This window comes from Mus pahari, chromosome 5 (assembly GCF_900095145.1).
Source record: "Mus pahari chromosome 5, PAHARI_EIJ_v1.1, whole genome shotgun sequence".
Lineage (NCBI taxonomy): Eukaryota > Metazoa > Chordata > Mammalia > Rodentia > Muridae > Mus > Mus pahari.
This window is the reverse complement of record NC_034594.1, coordinates 152,133,072-152,149,838: the sequence shown is the minus strand read 5'-3', so window position 1 is coordinate 152,149,838 and position 16,767 is coordinate 152,133,072. Positions and strand designations below refer to the sequence as shown.

General features: G+C 40.4%; 1 protein-coding gene across 14 annotated transcripts in view; it reads right to left on the bottom strand.

The window, feature by feature from the left end:
• Cdc42bpa (CDC42 binding protein kinase alpha) overlaps nt 1-13,837 on the bottom strand; it is a 201,522-nt gene extending 187,685 nt beyond the window's left edge. For 13 of the 14 annotated variants that reach the window (XM_029538840.1, XM_029538845.1, XM_029538841.1 and 10 more), the window contains exons 1-2: nt 13,762-13,837; nt 13,044-13,287 (exon numbers count right to left, since the gene is read on the bottom strand). In XM_029538840.1, coding sequence (XP_029394700.1) covers nt 13,044-13,221 — 178 coding nt within the window. In that variant the 5' untranslated portion in view covers nt 13,222-13,287; nt 13,762-13,837. Of the gene's footprint in view, nt 1-13,043 lie in introns of all 14 variants that reach the window. The other variant, XM_029538851.1, reaches the window with a different exon arrangement.
• Nucleotides 13,838-16,767: the final 2,930 nt, after the last annotated feature.

The following is a 16,767-nucleotide window of genomic DNA, read 5'->3' as shown; positions in this document are numbered from 1 at the left end:
CTCAGGGGGTACTGGTTAGTTCATATTGTTGTTCCACCTACAGGGTTGCAGCCCCTTTAAGGTCCTTGGGTACTTTCTCTAGCTCCTCCATTGGCGACCCTGTGTTCCATCCAATAGCTGGCTGTGAGCATCCACTTCTGGAAAACACCAACTTCTACAACTACTCAACGTATATTAACTTCCGCCAATTAACCTGGGCAGGTCTTCGGCTTTCACCTGTGCTAACTTAGAACTCAGTGTCCGCAGGCTCTGAGGTTGGCATCACTCACGAATTCACTTCACAAATTAACTGCTTAAAATCTCCTTTCCTGCTCTTCTTTCGGGACAGTTATGACTGTTAAAAATCCTTATTAAAGTTTTAGTAGGACTGCAGAGAAAACAAAACTCTATTTACATGTTTAATTCATCAATTCTAGCCTCTCAAGTTTGTTCTGTCTACAGTGCATATAAGGTTAAATATAGACTTAATGACAGAAAGCACTAATTGACAAATTAGACTATTTGCATTTTACCCTATTCCTTATTCTTTTTCTTTACCTCATTTTACTAAGTACTTACTTATAGACTGTCTACTGCTATTAAAAGAAATCATAAACCATCAATTAAGAAATTATCCTTATTTGCCCATTAAAAAAAAGTTTGTTTTTAAAGAAAAAAACCACTTTTGAAAAAAGCAGGATAAATGAAAGAAACAAGTTCCTGCCATAACTCTGAAGCAGATTAGACAGACAGACAGACAGCTGCTGACCTTAACAAGCATCCTAACAAGCATGATGGCACAGGAGTGGGGAAGTTAAACAACGCTAGCCAGAATGTAAAATCTCAGACTAACCAGTCATCCCTTGATTAGCAGCCATTTTTCTTTTAGCTAAATAACAGCTGAGTGTGGTACAAAAGGACTGTGGGGCCGACACACACTGTGCTATACTTTAACCATATCAACTGTCCCATGACGGCATGGTTAAAGTTCACAGGATATATATCAAAAAGACTGTTATACTCTATACATTTTTGAAAGGATTTTAGACCAGGGAAGTGACTAGGGGAGCTTGGCATGGTAGCCCATGCCTGTAATTCCAAAAGCTGGGAGAGAAAGAAAAGGACTTGAGCTCAAAACCAGATTTGTGTTTTTAATAAAACTCCACCTCAAAAAAAGTGTATGAATAGAATTACACACATATACATATGTGTATATATAGTTAAGCCTTCTTAATGGCAGACATCTACAATAGTGGTGCCATTCGACTTTATCCTCTAGTGACATCTTAGGCATCTTAAGTTTGCATAAATACACTCCATGATGGTCATACCACAAATCACTCAATAAAACCTTTCTCAAGCCATACTCCTATTCTAAAGAGAGTCATGTACTAGGTAAATAGTCATCCCCTCTTCCAGAACAATTCACACCTAAGGCCAGTAGGCATGGCAGAACAAAGAAAAGCAAAAGAACTCACATGGAGGCTGACAGCTTAGCTCAAGCACAGAACAGCCACCAAAGGGCTTCTGGCACTGGGAGTATCAGAGCCTGGGGAACACAAAGAGCATGCTTGGGTGAGAAGAAAGCCTGGGATGAAGAGAAGCCTGGTGTGGTGTTCAGACAGAACAAGGTGAAGGCTTTAGTGATGAGAAGCAGCGAGACAGCATCCTCAACAAATTATCTGGATGAGTGAGGGAGTGGCGGACTGATGAGAGATCTGCTAAGTAAATAAATGGAGCTGAAGAGATGGCTCAGCACTTAGAAGCATCTACTGCTCAAGCAGAGAGCCTGAGATCAATTTCCAGCACCCACATCAAGTTCTCAAAACTGCCTTTGACTCCAGCTCCTGGGGGATCCAAAGCTTCTGCCTCTTAACAGTACCTACACTCACCTGAATTCACCTACCTACCACCCAGCCTCTCAAGTAATGTGAAAGAGAAAAGGATCCATTCTTCTCGCTGACTACTGGGAAGGAGATTTACATTATGGAAAAACAAGAAAACCAAAAAAATAAATGTAAAATAAGCCCTGTAGCATTAGACTAGAATTAGGGATATTGGTGCAAATTCATGACCTTTCCTATAAAATAAAGACAGAACCAAGTATCTACCAAAGTGCGTGCAGATTTGAAATACAGATGTCAATACATTCATGAAACGGGGAGATGGCTGGACAGGGCGAGGCCCAGATGGACTAATGGAGGGGAGCACTGGCCACTAAAAGAGAAGCAGTGAGCTCCCACGGAGCATACCTCACCTTGCCTTACAGAGTGACCCCTTCTCCTAAAAGGTGCCAGTCCTTAGAAGCTTGCTGGTTCCAAGGCAGGGTCAAGGAAGGAACAGGACAAGCCTCAGCCACCTTGTTATACAAAAAAGCAAGAAACTGCTCAAAAAATCATGGGGCCATGTCAAAGGAACAATTTGAAGGAGCTCCTATTGACTAAATCCGGGTCAGGCTAAGCTACTGAAGATCCCATGATAACAGTCCAACCACGGAAGGTGGCATATACAATTCATATATGGCCCTTGACTACTTCTCATCACGTTTTCACCTTTTTTTAATTTCAAAGAGAAAAACTGAAGATACGGTACAATTTGTTCCTTTCTGAAGCACTTGGGTAATTCTTCTACTAATCTGTAGTGAAGGGTTCTGACCTACTAAGCTTAACACAGAAAAACAAAAAAACCCATAAGCTATTCTAGATATAAATACAATTTAATAATGCAAAGATATACATATAATATAAAATACCTCTCCAATAATTATAAAGGGAAAGAAATAATTGTTCTGTCATGATTTCAGTTCGTTTGTCTGATGTTGCTGTTGCTGCTGCTGTGTCTCACTGTGTTGCTTTGGCCAGGCTCAAATTCTCTTATATAGCCCAGCAGAGCTTCCATCCATGATCCTGCCTCAGCCTCTTTGGTGTTAGGAGGACAGGCATGTTCCAGCACACCCCACCCAAACAGTAACTACAGTGGATAAGCCTGGTGAGTGTCAGTACAGCATGTAATAAGGCAGTGCAAAACCTGTGCCTCATCTGACAGGATGCAAGCAGAACACTTGACTGTATTGCTTCTGAGATACTAACAAGATTTTATCTAAATTGAACTGTGAGGAAAATCCAAATGGGGAGGTTACTGCAAAAGGCCTGCAATCCTCAAAAGAGACCAAGTTGTGAAAGTCAAGGAAAACCTAAAGATCTGGCTTAACCAACACTGTAAAATATACCACTCCCACATAGCCCAGGTTTCCAGACAGAATCCTGTTGCTCTAACAAGACCACTACATCAACTGATAAACTCAAAGTTTCTGAAAATAAAATGAAAGTATCTCATCAATGTTAATTTCTGAATTTGAACAGTTACATGTGGTCATATAAAAGTATATAGATATACATAAACATATTGCAAAGGAATGGACATCAGTAAACAAATTATTCTTGTAGTTCAGTAAGAAAATGCACAACACTTGCAGTTTTGTACAATTATGGGTATTTCAATTAAAACATTTTTAAAGTTAAATATATAAGGTAGTAGATGAGCACTGTATAAAAGTTGTGACTAGGGAGTTATACATACCTGTAATTTTAGCACTCAGGAGGAAGAAGAAGCACAAACCAAGGCTAATCTGAGCTATACAGGCACACCTTGTCTTTAAAATAAGGAAGAAAAGAAAAAGTTTGTATCATGCTCAGCTCAGTAGTTTAAATAAAACTATACTGAAAAGCTGTCCAGAGTCAATGAAAGATATTAAGCATGATACTAACATGATTACAAAATCATGTATAAGCCATGCGCTGTTGGCACATGCCTTTCAATCCCAGCACTCAGGAGGGAGAGGCACGTGGATCTCTGAATTCAAAGCTAGACAGGTCCACAGAGTGAGTTCCAGGGCAGCCAAGTCTACAGGGACAGAGACAAAGACAGACAGACAGACAGACAGACAGACAGACAGACAGACAGACAGACAGACAGAAATGTGTTTTGTTAAATTCTGGGATGTTTGAAGACATCATATTTTCAAGTTAGAGACATGGAATATGTTAAAGGCTTCCTGTCATTTGAAAGGAAAACACAGTGGAAACAGTAATGCCCAGGAATGTATAAAACCATATTTACCAGTTTAATACAAATAAACTTAGCCAGATACACAAAAACCGAGGAAAACCAGGATAACTCATGAGGTACTTAACTGATACTACCTCACAGTTATGGAAGCAAAAGAAACATGATGATAACATCAATCACAATCTCGAGAAACTACCACAGCAATGGACTTTCTGGAAGAAACTGTTAGTGTAGCATGCATCAGTCACTAAGGATGACACATTACAAAGGCATGAGTTTAAAAAGTCAAAAATAGAAATTACGCTAATCTTGCAAATAGTGTGGCTCTAACCATAAATGCTAAGAAAGTATGGGTACACAGTATGGAAAAGCTTTCTGGTACCATATTAATATGTCAGATCCACAAACACCTGAGCTCTTTGTATACTTTTAAATGTTTCTTTATGGTAATTTTTTGGTCAAAACAAAACCACAGGGCGTCAGTGATGTAATTCAAAATGAGGCTTTAGTCATGTCAAGCAAGAATTTTTTTAAATCTCAGCACAGAACACTTACTTCTAAGTAGTGCTCACTGCTTTTCACCATATATGGATTACTTGGGTATCAGCCACCCCAAGTGAGCACTGACACTTAAGGACAAGATTCTTGCTAGAACTGGACAATTCTACCATTTTTTATAAAGTTCTCATAAAATCCAATTAGCTTTGTTCTACTTTACAGTTTCTCTGTACCAGTGAACAGAAAATGACCATGCTTTACTGAAAAAAGGAAAACAAAACAAAACAAAAAACAAAAAATAAAAAACCCAACCACTAGGCTAGGAGAAGCACCTTTGCAAACCAGACACTGCGTGTATGACCCTCCAACACAGGTGAGATCTACCTGTCCAATGCTGAACTCTACCCCAACTGACACTCAGCTACACTAGTTTCTAGATTATGTAAATGTGCCAAACCCTTAATTGTGTTTGTGCTCTAAGCACACTGTGACAATATTTTTTTAAATGTGCTTTTTACATAACCTGCTTAAAGACTCTGGCCACTGCCTATGGTTTCCTCATGTGGCCACAGTGTCCCAAGTTCAATACAGTGTTCCTTTCAAAGGTCCACAGTTAAAGTGATCTGGGCCAACCTTGCACAAGGTTTCTCTTCAGAGCTTGTGAAACTTTTTCTATGATAAGGAAAAAAGGCATGTATCCAAAATACTAGTTTCCAGCCCTACATATCCAATTAACCCATAATTTGTGGAATATTCAGTGTGCCTCTTGAAATGCAGTTTAGGAAATACTTGTGGAAAGTGCTCATTTTCTTCATACTTACTGAAAGATCACATGGATCTGTGGATGCTGCCTAATTTTAGTCCATAAAAGGTACTACATGAACACCACATCAATAAAAAAATTTAACCTTCTGAGTTGAGCTTTAGAACTCTAGCACTAATTTTCAGATTGAAGCCACATAAATACAAAAATAAAATGTAACTAGTCACTGCATAGTATCTGTTACTGGTGGTGGAAAAGACAATATCAGTTTAATATTTACTCCCCTCCCCAACAGCTTAGCTAGAAAGAACAAAACATTTAATCCAAAACACCTAAAAGAATACCTAAGACTGCATAGCTGAGAAAGACACTTTCAAAAACTATAATTTCGAAAAATCTGATGCCCTCCTCTGGCCTCCATGGGCACCAGACATGTTCATAGTGCACAGACATACATAACATTCATACACATACAATTAAATAAAATTTAAAAGTATTAAGATATTATCAAGAAGATATAAATGCTTGTTGATAGTGAATTTACTTTATCCTTTAATTAGTATTAGTATATTCTTAACTTAAACTTAATCCCCAATTTGATATTTTAGTTCTTCCTTTATTTTCAGACTAAATAATATAGAATTTAAAAATCAGAATGGAAGCTGGGATATAACTGAGTAGGTAAATTACTTTTCTAGCATCTACACGAGGTCCTGGATTCAATTCCCATCACCACAGAAACCAGATATAACAGTGAACACCTCTAGTCCTAGCACTTAGGAAGTAGGAGCAAAAGAATCAGAAGTTTAAGGTCCAATTAAGTTCACAGACTCCATGAGACCCTGTATCAAAAATGAAAAAATCAGAATGGGACTGAAAACTTCTAAACTTGCTTTCATCTTTTGGTAAAATATTTTAGTAATGTCCACTTCTTTACAGCTGATATAACATAGATTTAAGAGGTTAAATAACTTGCCTAGATCACCTAGCCAATAATTAAAGGACCCAGTCAAAATCCAAAGCTCTTCACTTGTTTTTGAACAATCAGGTTGATTGTCCTCCAGTATTACTATCTACTATGCTAAAACTTAGAACAAAACTTTAGAGCAATCACGAAGTTTTAGCTGTCCTCACACTGCCCAAATAACACCAGTTGTGCATGGGTTTCTCCTTAATAAAGAGGAACGATCGTCTGGTTTCTTTATAATACATATAAACAAATAGATGCTGGCACATGAAATGCACACACCATTATACATAGTAATAAAAGTTCCCACAAATTGAGAGGACAGAAACCAATTGATTAGCTAAAACACTGTTACCCTGGGGAAAAACAAAACACAGTGTATTATGAAATTGCAAGAGTCAAGGCTTTTTCTTTCTAAACATCATAATGAATAAATTTTTAGACACAAAATAGTTTTGTAAATGTTAAAATTATAGTAACTGGAGCTATAAAAACAAAGTGAGAATTTCTGTATCTAAAATCATATAAGTGCCTTTCCATGGGGAGTTAGTTCGATCAGAACATGAAGAATGCCATAGGACATCTCAGTCATCCAGGAGCCAGCAGCACAGGCCTTCAGTGGACCATTCCAAGCCCACTGTAAGCAGCCTGTCTCTTAGATGTCATTCTATCAACAGCACCAGTACTACTCTACCATGATTAAATTTATCTCTCAGGTCACGGGACTTCCACACACACAAATATAAGTCTACAGGCACTAAGTAAAATATAACTTACTCAAAGCTAGATTCAAGTTTCTCAAAGTTTCTCTCTAACCTCAATAAAAAGTTGCAAAGGAACATTTCTCTAAGAATATGCATTAAAATACTTGTCATTGACCCTACAGACGTTATTCAAAATGATGATTCTGTAATCCAATACATTCTGTAAATTCTAGGATAACCTGAAATATTTTACTTGAATTATATCTGTGTTGACTTTCCAAACGTACAAATTTCTCTGCACATTTACACACATACACACACATACGGCAGTAATAGGGCATGGATTCAAGGAACACCAAGCTTTGAAACCAGAGAAGTAAACTAGATGAAGAAGCCCTGACTCAAAAATAGAGTTCAAAAAAGAATTAAAAGACAAACTACTCCTAAAGAGTCCATACACTCACCTGAATTCACCTTCCTCCTTCTCTCCCTCCCTTCCTCCCTTCCTCCCTCCCTCCCTCCCTGCCTCCCTTCCCCTCCTCCTCCTCCTCCTCCTCCTCCTTCCTTCTCTCTCTCTCTCTCTCTCTCTCTCAATTCATTCGCATCCTCTCCCTAGTCCAGGCTCTCCTCTGCCCCTTTCCCTCCCAATCTTGTCCCTATGTACATTCCCCTTTATTATATTATTTCTATTTGTTGTCCTGGATCTTTGACATGTTCTTTCCGAAAACAGGAGCCATGCTTCTAATATTTTCATTATTAGCTAACGTATATATCTGCATCTACACAACATTCCAAACTCCTCTAATCTCAGTCTGTAAGATACAAGAGTGAGAAATTCGACAAAGCACAAATGCTCTGCATTTCCTCTTTCTAGGAATGATGAACCTGATTGTTTTCATTTCTAGCCTAACTTTTAAATGTTGGTTAGACTTCATATATTGACTTTTTTTTTAACTATTACACCCAACTGAATGAAAAAGAACGAGCTTAACACACAATTTCCTGGCAGTAAGTAAGATTTGAGTAGCACAAGAAAACTCATGCCAAGTTTGATTCTTTTGCCCTAAAGCAGATTGGACTTACTATGTAGTAGTAATCAAGTCCTAAGACTTATGGAATAGTTCATAAAGTTTCCAACATATTATAGTATTTATTCACATTGCTATAGTAAAGTATGCCTTGTTTCCATATGAAATACTTCTAAAATTCTTAAAATGAGAACCTTGACATCATTTTCATCCACAGAGCATTGATATTTTAAACAGTTTACTAACCAAGTAATCAATACTGCAAGTTGTTACAGTAATCAATATTATTTGTCAATTCCCTCAGGAAGAAGTGAGCAGGAAGAAGGAAGAGAAAGGAGAAAGGGAGAGAAACAGTACAACAGCAAACTATCACTTAGAATATTTCCAGCACATGTCAACACTGGCTCAGATAAACCACTTCCATTCTTAAAACAGAATATTTCACGACTAGTGTAAAGAAAACAAGTGGCCTACCTATACTTTAAACACATTTACAATGATCACAAACAAATTTATTTAAAAATTAATTTAATCTTTATTCAATGAATATCTTAGCAATTCTGTATGATAAATATTTCTACTCAGGAAAAGTTAACAGTGAGGAACAGCAGACATAAAGAACAAGTAGAGTATTCTAGAAACGATTCAGTTCCTTCCTTCCAATCAAGCCATCATCACCCCAACTCACACAAGAAAAAAATAAGAATAAACTTCAAAGCTACTCTATGCTAGGCAGTGGTGGCTCACTCCTTTGATCCTAGCACTCAGGAAGCAGAGGCTGGCCAATCTCCAGGTTCAAGACCACCCTGGTCTTTACAGAGCAAGTTCCTGGGCAGCCAGGGCTACACAGAGAAACCCTGTCTCAATAATAAAATAATACATACACACACATACATACATACATACATAATTACGCTAACTATCTAATGTTTATCTTACAATAGCTGTTGATATGACCTAGCAATAAGTTTAATAATCAGACTATCCTGTGGTGTAGCATACAATCTGAGTAAGCTATAAAATCAGTTAATGATAACTTACATTAAATCTTATAAGATCAAGATCAGAAAGTCTAGAAAAGTAATCTACATACAGGGAATCCTGGCAGTTCCTCTTGTTCTGAGTAGTGTTATCCTATATCCACTTTTAAAATAAATTAGTAATTCCTTAACATTCAAATTTCTCATTTCAAAGCAGAAGAAAAACAATTTAATAACAGTGAATGTATGTCATCACTAACACGTTAGTTTCCAACATCACAACTACTTTACTTCTATAGCTCCACTATAACTTAACTATAACCACTACTGACAACAAAATTATTTTTATATAAACAAAAAACAGAAACCATAACCTTTCCAACAACTTAAAAATCAAAGACAGTCTTTCAAATTTTACTGACTATAAGTAGAAATCTTTTCAACAATTTAACAATCAAAGGAAAGAAAGCTTTTCAAGTCTTGCTTGCTGTAACTATAAAATAAATATACATTATTAAGTTCAGAAGTGACCTCTGGTCTTACAGTGTTTGTATCTCCTTGGGCTGGTACTCACTAACTTAATCCCTTTTTCCTCTCAACTACTCTACTTTTCTTCCTCAGCACCAAAACCAAGAAATGCTATAAAAGAAAAACAGCATGTTTGACTTGGAATAGGTGAGCTTTCTTCCTGTGGTACTGCTAAGAACAAAATATTACCTGTACCACTACAGAGAGGAAATGGACCATAACTTGGAATCAAATGAAATTAATGGAGCGATACACACAAAATTTTGACGTGTTTAAAAGTAACCAGACATCCCTTGCAAAAATATGGAGCATCTAGGTGGTACTTCCAATAATGCAAATGCCAAACACAAATATTTAACATGTAATATGGAGTGTTTAATTACACTGTTCTATTTCAATTACTGGGTCTTTTAAAAGACTTAAAGACAATACTTTTTGAATAACGAAAATCAAACCAAAGATGACATCTTGAAGCAAATCTAAAATGTCAAATTTAACCTTAGTAATATTCTTATAAATTTCCATCCCAAAAAGTTAATAATTCATTAAAAATTTAAGGTGAAGTCAATTCACAATCTGAAAACCTAATCTAGATATTCTTATACACTTTTGGCAATGGGAATAATATAGAACATTTCCCAAAATGTAGTGATAAGACTAATAAATGAAGGAGACTAATAAATAAATGAACTCATTGCAATACTTAAATGAAAAGACACTATCATTCTTAATCTAAGATCCACAATAGCTCAAAGACAGTAAATGACAAAACCACTTACGATGCATCTCTGCAACACTTCCACTTCTAATTCTTATGAAGGGAAGAGCATGCCAGAGGCTTAAAAGCCTAAGTACACAAAATAATTCCTTAAAAGTTCTAGTCTCTCTTCCCCAGGAAGAGCACACCAATTGGTTATCCAAAACCAAATGTTCAGCCCTGAAAACATAAATACAAGTAACATCATGCAGACTAAGCATGTATTTATGATTTTAGGAGTATATATGTATGTGTGTATCTGTGTGTGTCTGTGTCTGTGTCTGTCTGTGTGTATGTATCTGTGTCTGTGTCTGTGTGTATGTATCTGTGTGTGTTTTGTGTGTGTGTGTGTGTGTGTGTGTGTAAAACAATGAAAACAGAAGCCATGAATTTGAAAGAGAGTTATAGAAGAGTGTGGATGGAAGAAAAGGAAGGGGAAATGATATAACTATTATAATCTAAAGAAGAAGAGGAGAAGGAAGAGGAAGAAGAGGAAGAAGAGGAGGAAGAGGAGGAAGAAGAGTTTTTAAGTTTTAAACTTCTCTCTTGGAGTTGAAGAGATGATTTGGTAGCTTAGAGGGCAAATGGTTCTTCTAGAGGACCTGAGTTTGGTTCCCAGCCCCCATGTCAGCCGCCAGCATCCAGCTCCAAGGGGATCAGATGTCTGGGGCCTCCTCAAGAGCTTGCACTTACAACACACACCAGACCAATACACATATATAATTTAAAATAATAAAAATAAGCCTTTTGAGAGCACCAGTAATGGTTTATGAGACTGTAGAGTCTCATCATACCATATATTAGACAACTAAAAAGGTAAGACATGAAATTATTAATAAGAATAAAGATGATTTTGGACTGGGGATTGAACTCAATTGGTTGAGTACTTGCCTAGAATGTATAAAACCCTTGGTTCAATTCCCAGCACTATATAATCTGCACATGGTAATGCACAGTAATGCCAGCACTGGGAAGACAGAGGAGATGGAAGGACTGGGCATTCAAGCCCAGCCTCAGTTACACAGTGACTTCAAGAGTGGCATAAGACCCTCTCTCTGAAAAAATAAGAAAATACAGTGAATGTAGCCAAACCCTTGATCTTTGTTTTACTTTTTAGTATAAGTAAATATGTATGTGTGTGTTTGCAAAGTATCTTCATAAACAGAGAAAAAAAATCCAAGAAGAGATGCTAAATGGAAGCTACAGAGGTTATTTTAATAAGATGGCAAAATACCCCATAGCATAAAACTACACATCAAGAAGCCATGGAAATGCATTTTCCCTTATATAATACACTATTTTAAATTATATTTGCCACTGCTATGTACAAAGAGTTCTCCTACTGTTTTGCGAATGAAAAGGATATTAAATGACAATCATAATCACAGACTACAGTATCACTATGAAGCCATAATTGAAGGACTCAAATTCCAACTCTGAGAGTACTGAAACCTTTTAAGTCTTCAAAAAAAGAAACACCACAGAATTCCTAAGTTTATGAAACACAGGGTGTAAGATTCCATATGCTTCATAAAATATTGTATCCTACACATAAAAAGGCAGGTAGATGCAAAGTCAGTGCCAACATAAAAACTACCTACTCTCAAGAGAGAGGTTTCCTGACAACTGATTTAAGATTTCTTACATTTCCAGCATGCTGATGGCAAACTGCTTTGTGAAATCATCCCATGTACATCGGCACATTTTCTTTTAAACCTTGTAATATCGTGCTACTCGCAATCACTCATCTAATATTGGAAAACAGGAGAATTAAAATGGCTTCACAGAGGCATTCTTAAAGTGGGAGTTGACTTGAGAAACAAATTTTGAATGAATTTTAAAACAGAAACAAGGGGCACTTAATTTTTTACTTCAGAAAAACTAAGGTTTACTTGGGAATAAAGATCTCCGATATAAAAATCATTTAGTTGGCTAAAAGTATTTCAACAGCACAAAATTCTAAATGGCCCAAATCCTTCCGGAGCTACAGTACCACTCTCTACCAGCCTGGGCAGTGAAGGCCACTGCTGGATGTCAGACTTCCCTCACAGAGTGAGTGACATCAGAGGCTACAGGAGTTCAGACAAGCCTTGAAGGTCACATGCAGAGTTGCCAGCATCACTGATCTAGTCCACTAGGACAGGTCACCTGGGTCACATCTAGCCAGTGTAGATACAAGTTCAATTTAGAATAAAATCTAAGGCAGGTGGAGCTGCCTCCAAACATTCTCCAACTACATCTGCTTTACACACACACACAATTTCTATTATTTCTCAGGAACCTAGTAATTTTTGTAAAGTCCATGTTTAGTAGACTCCTTTGCCAGTGCTATCCAGAGATGAGAGCAAACCCACTGACCACCACCTCCACGTTCCTGTTGTCCTAAAATGAACACAGGGACTTCAACATCTCCTCTCATCTCCAGTGATTTTCAAAGACTGGGAAGGAATGTTCCAACCAACAAATACCCTCCCACTGTAAGGTTGTGACAACTGTGCTCAATAATCCAACCCTGCCAATCCCAGCCTTACTTCTGAAGCTCCTGCTGCGGCCCCCCAAACGCAGTGAGTTCACAAACAGCAAGGCCAAACAACCAGGCAACAATTAAGCCGCACAGCTTTACCCTGGCAAACAGTTAAGAAAAACTAGGAGAGAGAAGTCTTGACTAACAGGCGTTTGTTCTGTTGTTAAGGATATACACATCATTTTCACTATAGTTAATAATGCTCATGCCCAGCAACACATTAAGAGTATTAAAAAATAAAACTTACCCCATTCTAGATATTCAAGAATGTTCTTCTCTCTTCTCAATGGAGAATTATTGCATTCATCGTAAAGACAGATGAGTATGTCCAGTAACGTCTCCACACTGAAGCACTGCCCATTGGTCTGAGCTGGCCCATCTAAAATAAACTGCTCCAACTGCCTCAAACGCACTTCTCCGGACATGTTTGCTTCGATTTCTGCTGGTTTTCTCTTAAATGCCCTTACGATGTCTACTGTTACTATCTGAACCTAAAAGTTTAAAGATGTGGTTTTTAAAAATAAACCACTTGTTATTTCAACAACTGTCATGCAATGCCGGTGCTGAATTAAACATCCAATACACCAGTCACCTCACTTAACGGAAGCGTCTTCAATTTCACCCATAAACATATATATCTTGAGGGTAAGTTTCCATAAAATATAGATTTAATATTTTAAGTGAATAATACAATTAAATTGTATATTTAAATAAAATAATAATTAAAAGTACAACGAACTAAAGAGTCAACACTCCTTTCAAAAAAAGAAAAAAAAAAACTCCTTCATTCAAAATTCAATTCGTGCAACATAATCCTGAAACGAATCCAGTTGCATCATTAATGAATAAAGTCCCCTTGGCATCAGCAATTCACTTCCCGGGAAGAAGAAAAATTGAAAAAGGAGGAGGGGGGAACGTATGGAGGGGGAGGGAAAGCCAAAAATTCTGCTGCAAATGCTCCCAACCTCCACTCGGATAGCGCCTGGGCGAGTCCTCCGCGGCAAAGGGAGGGCAGCTGCGGGAGCGCCGAGCCTCGGCTCCGAGCTCTTTCTTCCTAGGGCTTTGCAGCGAGTCCTGCTTCCAGCGGACTGCGGCGAGGACGCGTCATCTTCCTCCCGGCTTCTCCCGGGGCCTGGCCGGCGGCGCAGCCGGGATGAGGCGGGCTGCGGGCGGCTCTCGCGCCGGGCTCCGGGGGCGGCGGCTACTTGGCCGCGCGAGCCCGCTCCATGCCGGAGGCCGCTGGCGGGCCGCGCCGTGCCGCCGGGCGCAGCGCCCGGGCTCCCGCTCGCGCCCTGCGGCCGCCGCCGCCGCCGCCGCCCCTCGGCGAGGGGCTGCGCTGACGAATTCAGAGGACGCGGGCGGCAGCCGCGGTTCGGGCGACGACGCGGGTCCCTTCTTCCCAGCCCTGGGCTGAGGGCATCTTTCCCGACGGACGCAGGCGGCTGAGGCGCGGGAGGAGGGGGCGCTGCCGCCACTGAGGAGACCTGAGGCTGCCGCAGCCCGGCTCCCAACCACTCCCTTCCTCCTCTGCCCGCCTCCCCCGCCCGCCCGCGCCGCTCGCGCCCGCGCCGCCCGCGCCCGCGCCCTAGGCTCCCCGAGGCCGCTCCCGGCGCCGCGGCGCGCAGGCGGAGGCTCGCGGACCCGCCGGATCCAAAATGGCGGCGCGCCCCGCCCCCCGACCCGGCTGGAAGCGGCGACGCTGCGGCCCAGCCGAGCCCGGGCCCCGGAGGAGGGGGATCGCCTCGGCCCGCGGCACTGCGGCGGCCGCAGCCGGGGGAGCGGGATCTACCCGGGCGACTCGGGTGTGGAACGGGATGGCCCGGTGAGGCACGGGCTGGGAACTGCGCCACCGTGCCTCGCCGCCTCCCGGGGTCCCCGCGGGGTCCACTCCCGCAGCCGGCCTTCTTCCTCCACGTCTGCGGAGATGCCGTCTGTCCCGCACCGGTACCCTCGGCTTCCAACCGCTCTAGGACAGGACAGACGCTCCCGACGCTGTTTACCTGCCCACCCTGCCCCCATTCGGCTTTCCCACGCCCCAGACTCCTAATTTCCGGTGTTCCTAATCCACAGCATTTGTGTCGTTCCCCCAGGATGGAAAAATAATAAGAGACTGGTCTGCTCCACCATCCTTGTCGTGCATGCGGGATCTCAAAAGAGAGGGATTCCCGTTTCTGTATCCCAAAGTTTCCCCAATGTGAAGCCTGGCGTGTTTTCCTCCAGAAATAAACTAGATCATGCCTGTTATTCTTCACCCAAGGTTACAAGCTCCCACGGGGATTCAGCTCCCCCAATCAACATAGTTCATCACTGTCACCAAACCTACAACTCCGTCTGTCGGCACACTTTTCAGATATGGGAACCGCCACTCTGCGGCCCGGTAGCAAATGCAGCAAAAAGCAAGTAAGTTACTGGAGAGCCAAGGCACCTGCTGCTGGTGAGGCCCTTTCAGGGTTTTGTGGTCTTGGATTTTGAGAGCGTTCCCTCCATAATGCTCATGGAAGATCGTACTTTTGATACAGCTAAACCGGGATATTGCGTTTCCATTATCGCCCCAACCCCCAAGTGAGATCCTCCTCCAAAATGTGGTTATTTTATATGCCTTCCCCACACCCGTTTTCCATGTCAATGCATGTATCATTCTTACATCTCAGTAATACAAAAGCAGAGGGAGAACCAGAAATGAAGGCCTAGATATGAAGTCAGAAAATGACGGCTCAGGTTAAAGTTGCCGTGATTCGAAGAATATGGTGAATCTTTTCTGAAATGTATACTTTCCGAGTCTATTCTTGCTGGCATAAATAAGGGCTGCATTATTTTCAATGTGTTCTTGACATGTGAGTGATATTTAAATAGGTTCAGACAAAAGGTTAATCATCTCCAGCCATGACATCTGTACCTGTTCCTTACTTAATTGTACTAGTAACAAAATTATAAACGTGAAATGTGATCCTAAACTAGATAATACCATTTGACACTAGTTACTGTTATTCCATTGCCATTGGTGTTACACTTTTTTCCCTACCACATTGTCACAAAGACGTTGCATGGGAAAGGATAGTTTTATATCGTCTGTAACCATCTATCTAGGTCAAGAAATTTCTTCAGCCACACCAAGTTTTTAAAATGAAGTCAACACATTTTTAACAAGTTCATTTACTCAGGAGAATAAGTAATAAAAATGTTTTTAAAAATTAAAAAAATTAGCACACAGAGACCAGACGGTTCAGCAAGCAAAGGACCTGCTGCCAAGCCAGACAGCCCGAGTTCCATCCCTGGGCCCAACACGATGGAAGCAGAGAAATCGATTCTCACGAATTGCCCTCTGATCTCCACAATCACACAGGCATATGTGCATGCACATATAAAAGAGGTAAAATGAACTTTTTAAACAATTAGAAACCAGTTGGCGAGGAAGGTGAACCCTGTCGGTTCTCTTGAAAGGTCTAACTGGTAATAGAAATATATGAATTGATTGCAGATGCTATTTTTTTCCCAGGGCTTAGAAAAGAATACAGGGTGGCAAACAGGCTGTGCCCACTGAACCACACCCCAGCCTTAAACACAATTTTTAACAAAAGACTCAAGCTGCCTGTCCTCGATACCTATTCTAATTAGCCCTTGGGTACCACCCACAGACCAGGTATAGAAACTTATTAAATAACCCTTTCCAAATTATGTAGAGAGGAGAGGAGAGAATTTATTTTTTTTTTAAAGCACAAAGAGAAGGAAGAAGGTTGAACCCAATCAATTTTGCTTGAATAATTCAAGCTTAGAGACTTAATAATTAACTGAACACTAAACACATTGTGCGGGTGTTATTTTAAATGTTCTAGTTGAAGTGTGAACGTGCTTGTTAATGAAACTGAGCTTAAGCCAAAGAAAGGGGCAGGCCCAGTGGTGGTACATCCCCTGAAGTGCTACCTCGAAACCCAGGCTGTCTGGCAGGCAGGGTGCTCTTGAGGCAAAGAGCC